The sequence below is a fragment of the Hemitrygon akajei genome, chromosome 13 (genome assembly GCF_048418815.1).
Source record: "Hemitrygon akajei chromosome 13, sHemAka1.3, whole genome shotgun sequence".
NCBI lineage: Eukaryota > Metazoa > Chordata > Chondrichthyes > Myliobatiformes > Dasyatidae > Hemitrygon > Hemitrygon akajei.
The window spans coordinates 51821502-51832863 of NC_133136.1; the positions used below are offsets into that span (position 1 = coordinate 51821502).

The 11362-nt window shown below is 40.2% G+C and overlaps 1 protein-coding gene across 3 annotated transcripts in view; it reads right to left on the bottom strand.

Moving 5' to 3' along the window:
- Positions 1–8644, bottom strand: part of tusc3 (tumor suppressor candidate 3) — a 383950-nt gene extending 375306 nt beyond the window's left edge. The window contains exon 1 of one of the 3 annotated variants that reach the window (XM_073064598.1): positions 8493–8638. In XM_073064598.1, coding sequence (XP_072920699.1) covers positions 8493–8597 — 105 coding nt within the window. In that variant the 5' untranslated portion in view covers positions 8598–8638. Of the gene's footprint in view, positions 1–8492 lie in introns of all 3 variants that reach the window. The other 2 variants (XM_073064600.1, XM_073064597.1) reach the window with 2 other exon arrangements.
- Positions 8645–11362: the final 2718 nt, after the last annotated feature.

An 11362-nucleotide genomic window follows, 5' to 3' on the forward strand; every position in this document is an offset into this window, starting at 1 on the left:
AAGAGAGCGATAACTATGTGGAGCTCAAGATGAAACCTGAGCAGTTTTAATTCTTGAATCTCTTAAGTGATCCAGGAGCTATTCTGAAAATAAAGGTACAAGATATAAAAAAATTCTGAATAAAAATGTCAAAAATCAATTGAATCTGGAATGGCATGGTTCTGGGGAATGAAAAATTGCAGATGTCACTCTACTCTTCAAGAAGGAAGATAGGCAGAAGAAAGAAAATTATAGGCCAGTTAGTCTGACTTCTGTGGTTGGGAAGATATTGGAATCTGCTGGAATTCTTTGAAGAAATAACAAGCAGGATAGACAAAGGAGAATTGGTGGATGTTGTGTACTTGAATTTTCAGAAGGCCTTTGACAAGGTGCTGCACATGAGGCTGTTTAACTAGTTAAGTGCACATGGTATTACAGGAAAGATACTAGCATGGATAAAGCAGTGGCTGATCGGCAGGAGACAAAGAGTGGTAATAAACCTTTTCTGTTTGGCTGCTGGTGACTCGTGATGTTCCACAGGGGTCTGTGTTGGTACTGCTTCTTTTTACGTTCTACTGTATGTCAATGATTTCAATATCAGAATTGATGGCTTTGTGACAAAGTTTGCAGACAATGTGAAGATAGGTGGAGGGGCAAGTAGTTTTGCGGAAGTAGAGAGGCTACAGAAGGACTTAAGACAGATTAGAAGAATGGGTAAAGAAATGGCAGATGAAATACAGTGTTGGGAAGTATATGGTCATGCACTTCCGTGGAAGAAATAAAAGAGTAGACTATTTTCTAAATAGAAAAGAAATTGAAAAATCAGAGGTGCAGGACTCCCTAAAAGTTAATTTGCAGGTTGAGTTGGTGGTGTGGAAGAATAATGCGATGTTGATATTCATTTCAAGGGGACTAGAATATAAAAGCAAGGAAATAACGTTGGGGCTTTATAAAGAACTGGTGAGGCCTCACTTGTGTGAGCAGTTTTGGGCCCCTTATCTAGGAAATATGTGCTAACATTGGAGGGGATTCAAAGGTGGTTATGAAAATTATTCTGAGAATGAAAGGGTTAACATATGATGTGTGTTTGATGGCTCTGGGCCTGTATTCTCTGAGCTTAGAAGAACCAGCAGGGACCTCATTGAAACCTATCAAATATTGAAAGGCCTAGATAGAGTGGATGTGAAGAAGATGTTTATTTTAGTGCGTGAGTCTAGGACCAGAGAGCACAGCCTCAGTACAGAAGCACATCTATTTAAAAAAGAGATGAGGAGGTATTTCTTTAGCCTGAGGGTAATGAATCTGTGGAATTAATTGCACAGACTGCTGTGGAGGCCAAGTCATTGAGTAAATTTAAAGCAAAGTTCCTGATTAATCCAGGTGGCAAAGGTTATGGGAGAAGGTAGAAGAACAGGATTGAAAGGGATAATAAATCACCTATGATGGAATGGCAGAGAAGACTCAATGGACCAAAGAGTCTAATTTTGCTCCTGTTTCTTATGGTCTTATATCCTTGCTGGAACAAAATAATTCATAGATATGGTCTTAAAGCTTCTAAGGACAGAGATTCCACACACCCAAAATTAATGCTGTGAGGGCTGACTCTGTGTACACAAATAAAAATTAATTGATCACACCTGTGAGCAAGTATGGTGTGCTAAGTGACAAAATGTTTCTGGTCTGGAACCTATCTCTACCACAATGATGCAAATAACTTAGCTGTAGTTGAATGGTTTGATACAAGACAATTAACATAACCTGTCTGTTTTACGTTTAACTGATGGAGGTCATAAAATCACCTGGTCACTTCACCTTGTAATCCTTACCTCTTGAGCTGCCAGGTACCTGTTGTGGGCCAGCAGCCTATGGTCTGTTGACAGCACTGTTTGTTTGCAAAGCTGTCCTTTTAACTTTAGGCTGAATATTACTTGCAATTTACATTAAAAGCTTAGACTGATTCTTGTTAACCACATAAAGCTGAGAAAGGAATACTGGTAAGAAGTTTAACTTTGTCACAAACAATTCCAACTCTCTGGAAGAGTTATGCTGCTGTGCTAAAAAGCTGAAGTTAACAATCAGCCTCCAGAGTCTGGAAAGTGAACATCCTGCAAACAACCTACTTCTTATACAGTGAAAGCATGTGTGCAAAGGAAAGATCATTCCTTACAGTTTTTAAAATCTTACTTTTCCCAACATAAATGTATACAATTTTTGAAAGGCCACACAAAAGTGCAATAAGTTAGTAAGTCGATTTTCATTAAATTTCTTCTCGGAATAGCTCCCATTTCCAGCAAAGCATAACCAAACAATGCGTCCATCCTTGATACCACTGCAATCGGCTTTTAAGTGAAGTTAGCCTTCATCTCAGTTCCAATGGTTCATTGTTTTTTACATTACCTCCAACTCTGGAGTATTTAAAGAAACCATTCTTGCTCATGTTTTCTTTGTATGATTGAAACTATTCCAGTTTTCTGTTGCCATCCCAACATACTCGTTAATGCCAGGTTCAGTCCTTTAATAAATAGGTTGTGGGGTGAAGATATGTCTCTATCAAGGAGGTGTAAGACACTTCTTCCCTCCATTAGCCTGCAGGTCACCCTTAGGCAAGGTGTAGCACCCACTTAGCCCCCCAATCAGGGTCACATGAAGCCATGGGAGCAGGTGGTGCATAGCACAATTCCTGGTTTAGCAACCAGACGCCAGGCAGACAATCTCTGAACAGTATTGATAATGGCTGGGATCACCCATCTTGTAAAGATACTGGCTGGAAGAAGGCAATGGCAAAACCAATTCTGTAGAAAAATTTGCCAAGAACAATCATGATCAAGGAAAGACCATATTCCCCTATGTCATACAATATGGCACATAATGAAAGAATGAACTCTGGGTAAATTGTGCCCTTTTCAGGTAAGTGTATCACAGGTCCAGTTTTGAAGACAAACTTTTCAGAACAGAAGTTTACCAGCAAACAAATGATTTGTGGTTTTATTCTGCTCAGTTATTCAAGGCACTCTCATACACATTTTCCAAGAATCTGATGTAGTATGGCATTTATACAAAGGAATATACTCATGATTGTGTGCAGATTAGACCTGGAGTATGTTCTCTAAAACCAGATTTCAAATGAAACATACCAAGAATAAGTTTCATTTAATTATACATTTGCTATAATATACTTTTATATATTTAAGAGTTTCAGATGCCTTGATTCAAACACAAAATATTCAGAAATAGTTTTTAACAGCTTTTGAATAGTTTTGAAGGTGGGAACGTGGCCTTAAGATTGGTCAAGAAATTTTTCATGTTTTCAAAGCAAAATCAGTTTTGCTCTACCACATGACTCAGTTATATCTTGATGCCTCGCTAAATGAGTCCAAAATGGTCTTGGTCAGCAGGTTTACCTTTGCAATATTGAATCAGTATAAAAGAGCAGTATTTATAGTTATGTATGTAGACTCGGTGGTGTAGTGGGATCAGCATCAGACTTTGACGCGGATGGTCCCGAGTTCAAATCTGGCCAACTCCTTGCATGCTTTCCATCTATGCTGCATTGAGCATCAGGCAAACAACTCGGTCTCATAAACAAGTCAAGTACTATGAAAACAGCTGCCTGAGGAGCCAAGAGGCCCAAGAAGGAACAACATGTAGAGCTCATCTTAACATATCTATTGAAGTTGTGATCATTTTTTAGATTATTGTTCCATTGTCTATGGATGTTAACTCATGGCAGATCTCCATCTGACAGGTCTCCTATGTTACTGTCACACCGCCACCCACCACTCCCCTGTCTTCTCTCAAACCAACACAGAAACTTACTACTGTCAAATATTTCACTTATTAGTAAAACTAGGAGCCATTTTTCTTTGGTTTATCTGCAGCAGCCCTCTCCTCGATATTGTCCAATTATTACAGGAAATGTACCTAAAAGCTGGCTTTGTTTCCTAATTTCTGTTGAACACAGTGGCAGCAACTCATTAAAGTTCTAGGCCTATGCAAGGTGTGACTTAAAGCAGCTGATGGATGGAAGCTATGCTGCTATTCTTCCAAGTCTGCTTGGAATATAACTGATCTAAGGTATTTCACATTTTTACTATAAGGTTTAAGTGTTTAAGGTTTACTATAAAACAAGCTGGGTTTGTGATATGCAAGAAGGATATGAAAAAGCTTCAAAGCAATTTAACCAAGTTGAGTGAGTGGGTTTATATATGGCAGTTGTACAAAACTTTGATCAGGCCACATCTGGAGCATTGTGTGCAGTTCTGGTCATCACATGATAACAAGGAAGTGAAGAGTTTGGATGGGGTGCAGAAGTTGTTCATCAGGGCATTGCCTGATATGGAGTATATTAGCTATGAAGAAATGCTGAAGAAAGGTATTTATTTTCTTTGGAGCATTGAAGGTAGAGGGGCAGCCTGATTGAGGGATATTAATTATGAGAGGCATAGGTTGGTGAATGAGTCACAGACTTTCCTGGGGAGAAAAATTTAAAGATTTGGAGGACAAGTTTTTTTTTAAACACAGAAGAGGTAGGTGCCTATAAAGGGTTGCCGGGGGAGGAATTAGAAGCAGATATGGCAGTAATGCTTAAGGGGTGATGAGACAGTCATATAAACAGGCAGGGAATAGAAGGATATTGATCATGTGAAGGCAAATAGGTCTAGTTTGGATTAGCATCTTAGTCAGTGCAAGCTAAAGGCAAAAGTCAACACACAAAGGTGGATGGTTGTTCCATTAAGCAGTCTAAAATTCAGTGCTACAGGCTCAAAATAAGGAGGAGCCCACTATGACTGAAATTAGTGGAGATGTATTCTCTCATTAGTGGTGAACTTTTGGAATTTTCAGTTCCAGAGGACTGAGGTGTTCATTGAGCTCATCCAAAACACAGTTTTTCTTTACATTAGCAGAATCAAGGGATATAGTGATAGGGCATTGAGATTTATAGAAAATTTAACAGTATAGTATATGTACAGGCCTTTTGGCCCACTCAGTACAGTATATGATGGCATATGTGTACTTTGACAATAAATTTACTTTGAATTTTGAACTCTGAACAATGAAGCCTATTAAACTAATCCAATTTACCTGCACATGGTATATATCCGTCAATAGGTCGAACACAAGAATTTGGGACCAGCTGGGTGAGCGCCATTGTTGGCATGGGTTGAAAGCCTGTACCGTATTGTATTTAAGACACAATAACTCTACATGGGTTGAAGGGCCTGCGTTTGTGCTGTACTATTCTACGTGCTACATGTGGTTCAACAGAGCTCCTTTTTTTATTGATAAAGATGAACAAATAATTTCTTGAAGTATAACATTTGAGTTAGATGTCACTAGCAAATGCAGTTAGTTCTCAATGAAACTGCAGGCATTTAGCCTTTTGACCCAGATTGTCACACATTGAACTCACTGAATGATAGATGGCACTGCATTGGTGAATAGGTTCCTTTGAAGTACTCCATACTCAGTACAAAATCACTGCTTTGAAACAGCATCAAGTTTGATCTGGTGATTCTGGGCAACTGGTCCATATCAATAAAATGTATCACTTCATTATGTGTATATGGAATCTTAGTTTTACAATGATTTTGATGTGAAAAATTAATTATGTATCTTATCTTGAAATTTAATAGTTAAAGAATGGTGAAATAAGTTGCAGCATGATAGCATAGTGGTTAGTGTAACACTTCACAGCGACAACAATCCAGGTTCAATTCCCACCGCTGTCTGTAAGAAATTTGTATACTCTCCGTATCCATATGCTCCAGATTCTTCCCACATTTCAAAGACATACGGGTTACGATTAGTAAGTTGTAAGCATGTTATGTTAGTGCCAGAAATGTGTAGCAGTGTAGCAATTAGTGCAACGCTATTACAGCTTTGGGCATAGGAGTTCAATTCCAACACCATCTGTAATGAGTCACTGTCGTCCACCCTGTGGAATGAATGGGATTTCCCTTGGTGCTACAATTTCCTGCCACAGTTCAAAGATGTACTGGGTAGGTTAATTGGCTATTGTAAAGTGTCCCATGATTAAGTTGGAGTTAATCACGTTTGTCGGGGATTGCTGGAGTGGCATAGCTTGAAGGTCCCACTCCGCTCTGTATTGCTAAATAAATGTTTGCAAAACATGGTGGAAGTTCAAAGTTCAAAGTAAAATTTATTATCAAAAAACATATACATCACCATATAAAACCCTGAGATTCATTTTCCTGCAGGCATTCATTATAAATATGAAAGAAAAAAACAAGCAACAGAATAATAAATAAACAATAAAAATCAAGAACATGGGATGAAAAGTCCTTGAAGGTGATTCCATAGATTGTGGGAACAGCTCTGTGTTGGGGTGAGTGACATTGAGTGAAGTTATCTCCACTAGTTCAAGAACAAGACGGGGAATAACTGCTCCTGATCCTGATGATGTGGGTCCTGCTGCTCCTGTACCTCCTTCCTGATGACCTCAGTGAGAAGAGTGCATGGCCTGGATGCTGGGGTCTCTGATGATGGATGCTGCTTTCCTGCGACAGTGCTCCATATAGATGTGCTCAATGATGGGGAGGGCTTTACCTGTAATGGACTTGGCTGTATCTGAACTAAAAAACCTGAAACCCAATTTTCAGCAGGAAAGGAAGTTGTAATAAAAATAAACAATAACATTGTTTATTTTTCAGTAAATACTGTCTGATGTCTGTAAAGCACCCAATTGTTTTGTTTCTATTTCAGAAACTATATTTGATTCATGAATATGCACTTTTCATCTGCATATTATTTTGAACTGCTGGGTCATTATTTAGAGAAAAGCTGATTTGTGAATGGCATCGTTTTAATATATATTTCATATCACTTCATAGGGTGAACCCTCTACAATAAAACCATGATCAAAACTTTAAAAATGTGAGTACACTGATGTGGACAGATTGTCAAACCACTTATTACGCACCAAAAAATGAAATACTTCTGACATTTTATAAGCTTGTATACAGAATGTTAACAATTTTTATTAAAAATAGTTGCAAAAGTTTCATCATTTTTTAGTATATTCTCAAACTGAGAAATAGAAATTCTACCGTTCCCTTCAACAAATGAGGAAGTTTTTTGGACCAAACTCTTTTTGGATCAAAGAAAGTGTAACGGAGACTAATAAGCAAACCTTGTATCCAAACCTAAGGTGCAATGAGTTCAAAGTTGTGGGGAGCTGTTATAACCCTGGAGAATAAAATAAATGAGTGTAAGTTCTCTCTGCATGTTTTCCACTCAGAAGAAAATATACCAGTATGAAAGGTGTCAGGGACAGGGAATATGGACAGAGGGTGATAGTTGGGTATTGAATGGGAAAAGAAATGAATTCAATGGGTAGGAGGGCAAATCAGAATAGCTTCACTGGAGAGACAGATGCAGGGAGAGTGATGGAGATCATTGGGAGTGAAGATAGTCACATTATAGGACTCATTTGGAAATATTTCTACTCCTTCAAGTCACAAACTCTGCTGCAAAGATAGTTATCTGGTGGAACATATCATTCTCATCTTCTCTTGCTTCCTAGATTTGATAAAACATGATCAAATTAGATAAAATATACCACCTTGCAGAATTATTTGATCAGTTTTCCACAGAAGTATGTTCAGCAAATCATGCTCTATTGAATGTGTTTCAGAATACGGTAACAAAGATTTAGAATATTAACAAATCCAAAATTGTATTGAGTACAGAAAAGCAATACTGAGATTAAAAACAAAATCAGACATGGCCTCACTAAATGGCACAACAGGTTCAATGACTTGATGGCGTACTCTTTCTATTTATTTTCTCTGATGTTTTCAATAAATGTGGATCAGTTGTACATAAACTATAACAATTTGATGCTGTGCTAATTTTCTTTTGGAATTAACTCATATGAAATTTATTTTCCTATTTCCATGATTATTAAATATCTCATTCATTGTGTTAAGTCTTTTGTAACTATAATTACAAGTTATCTTCCAAAGACAACAACAGGAAAAAAACACATCGGGTTTCTAAATTGGAAAAAAAAAGTAGCAAAGGCCTTGAAAGATTTTGTTAAGTGGCAACAGGGAGCTGGGAAGGTATCGAGAAATTAGCATATGTCAGTGAAGTAAACCTGATTCTGGTGGTCAACGTCAGAATCAACTTTAATTATTAGCATCCACTTCATTTGATTTTAATGTTATATGATTTTACCTAGGGATCAGATCCCTGAAACGTATCATATTTACAAAATTGTCAAAGACAAGCAAATGCCGACAGCACTTCTGATCAACAAGAATGAAACATTCCCTAGTTGGATGCCAACCGTGGGGGCGTAGTTATAATTGTTAGACCAATCTAAACCTTTCCCTGAAAATGTAAAGGCGTGCAGTGCAACTCCCCACACTTGGTCCAACTCCCCCAAGAACCTGCAGCATCAGCACCAGCATCCTTGGCGAATCGGGCCCTTCTCCCTTAACAGAATGATTCCGGAACGCAGAGTGAATCGCGGCCCCGGTGTCATTTACCTCTTTTTTCTTCTGTCCACTTCCGAAATGAACACACAATAGGAGAAGCAGCCAGGAGCTGACGGTTACCACGGACAGCGGTGCCAACCTTCGACTGGACGCCATTCCGATAACTGGGGCAACGCCAGCCGCGTATCTTATTGGCTGAGAAGCTGGCAACGCAATGGTTTCTGATACATGTAGTCCACTGAGAGCCCTGAATTAGTGAGGAAGAGAGGAGAAAAACACAATACCCAGTATGCAGCGGGCGCTCCGAGATTGACGGCGGGGACATATCAGCCAGCTGGTGGCGCCGGGACGCGAACAGTGCTGTGGTGGGTCAGCTGGGACGACGGCAACTCCGCTGACATCCGTGCTTGAACTTGTGCAATGTCAAAAATAGTTATTAAGGTAACATTCAAGGTACTTTTTCAATGTACCGCTGAGACTTTGTGAAATTTATTTCTGAATTTGTGGGCTTACTTCAAACAGAAAAAAAATGAAACGCAACAGATTGTAAACGAAATAAAACTCGAGTATATATTCACCAAATCTTAGTTTAAAAAAATGAATTAGTATTTATTCAATTTTTAAGCGTCTTTCATTTATAACTGCCATTTTATTAAATAAAAATAAAATGTGGCATAAAATGTACAAGTATCATCCAGTAGTACTTGCATCCACTATAATGAAGTGCTTTGAGAGGTTGGTGATGAAACATATCAAGTCCTGCCTAAGAGTGACTTGGATCTGCTCCAGTTTGACTACCGTCTCAACAGGTCAACAGCAGATGCCATTTCGTTGGCTCTTCACTCAACCCTGGACAGCGAAGATGCATACATCAGGATGCTCCTGGTTGACTCCATTTGGACATTCATTACCATTATCCACTCAAAACTACTCAATAAGTTTCAAAACTTTGGTCCCAATATCTCCCTGTGCAACTGGATCTTTGATTTCCTCACTTGCTGACTCCAGTCAGTTTGGATTGATTACAACATTTCTCCCACAATCTCCATTACCAAGGTGTATCACAAGGCTATATGCTTAGCTAACAACAACACACACAAAATGCTGGTAGAACACAGCAGGCCAGGCAGCATCTATAGGGAGAAGCGCGTCGACATTTCGGGCCGAGACCCTTCGTCAGGACTAACCAAAAGTAAAGATAGTAAGAGATTTGAAAGTAGTGGGGGGAGGGGAAATGCAAAATGATAGGAGAAGATCGGAGGGGGTGGGATGAAGCTAAGAGCTGGAAAGGTGATTGGCAAAAGTGATACAGAGCTGGAGAGGGGAAAAGATCATGGGATGGGAGGACTCAGGAGAACGAAAGGGGGGGGGGAGCACCAGAGGGAGATGGAGAACAGGCAAACAACTAAATATGTCAGGGATGGCGTAAGAAGGGGAGGAGGGGCATTAACGGAAGTTAGAGAAGTCAATGTTCATGTTATCAGATTGGAGGCTACCCAGCTGGTATATAAGGTGTTGTTCCTCCAACCTGAGTTTGAATTCATTTTGACAGTAGGGGAGGCCATGGATAGACATATCAGAATGGGAATGGGACGTGGAATTAAAATGTGTGGCTACTGGGAGATCCTGCTTTTTCTGGCAGACCGAGCGTAGGTGTTCCACGAAACAGTCTCCCAGTCTGCGTCGAGTCTCACCAATATATAAAAGGCCACACCAGGAGCACCGGACGCAGTATACCACACCAGCCGACTCACAGGTGAAGTGTTGCCTCACCTGGAAGGACTGTCTGGGGCTCTGAATGGTGGTGAGGGAGCAAGTGTAAGAGCAGTTGTAGCACTTGTTTCATTTACAAGGATAAGCGCCAGGAGGGAGATCAGTGGGAAGGGATGGGGGGGACGAGTGGACACGGGAGTCGCGTAGGGAGCAATCCCTATGAAAAGAAGAAAGGGGGGAGGGAAAAATGTGTTTGGTAGTGGGATCCCGTTGGAGGTGGCGGAAGTTACGGAGAATTATATGTTGGACCTGGAGGCTAGTGGGGTGGTAGGTAAGGACAAGGGGAACCCTTTCCTGAGTGGGGTGGCGGGCGGATGGGGTGAGGGCAGATGTGCAGGAAATGGGAGAGATGCGTTTGAGAGCAGAGTTGATGGTGGACGAAGGGAAGCCCCTTTGTTTAAAAAAGGAAGACATCTCCTTCGTCCTGGAATGAAAAGCTTAGCTCCCAGCTTTACTTGCTTTATACTTAAGACTGAGAGGGAAAGCACAGCTCCAGTGCCATATATAAGTTTTCTGATGCCACCACTGCTGTAGGCCAAATCAAAGAACATGATGAATCAGCATAAAGGAGGGAGATTGAAAATCTGGCTGGGTGGGTGCCACAACAACAATCCCTCGGTGTCAGCAAGACCAAAGAGCGTATTATTGACTTCAGGAGGAGGAAACAGAGGTTTATAAGCCAAGAAGTATAAGGGTCAGCCACTTTAAATTCCTTGGTGTTATCATTTCAGAGGGCTTGTAGTGGGTCCAGTATATAAGCGTCATTACACAGCAGCACCTTTCTGTCTTAGAAGTTTGCAAAGCTTCAACATGTCATCTACAACTTCAATCAAACTTCTACAGATATGTGTTGGAGAGAATATAAACTGGTTATATCATGTCCTGGTATGGAAACACCAAAGCCCTTAAATAGAAATGCGGACAAAAAGTAGTGGATACAGCCTAGTCTATTACGGGTAAAGCCCTCCCCACCATTGAATACATCTACATGGAGCATTGTGCAGAAAAGCAGCATCCTTCATCAAGGACCCTCATAGAAACATAGAAAATAGGTGCAGGAGTAGGCCATTTGGCCCGTCAAGCCTGCACCACCATTCAGTATGATCATGGCTGATCATCCAACTCAGAACCCTGTACCTGCTTTCTCT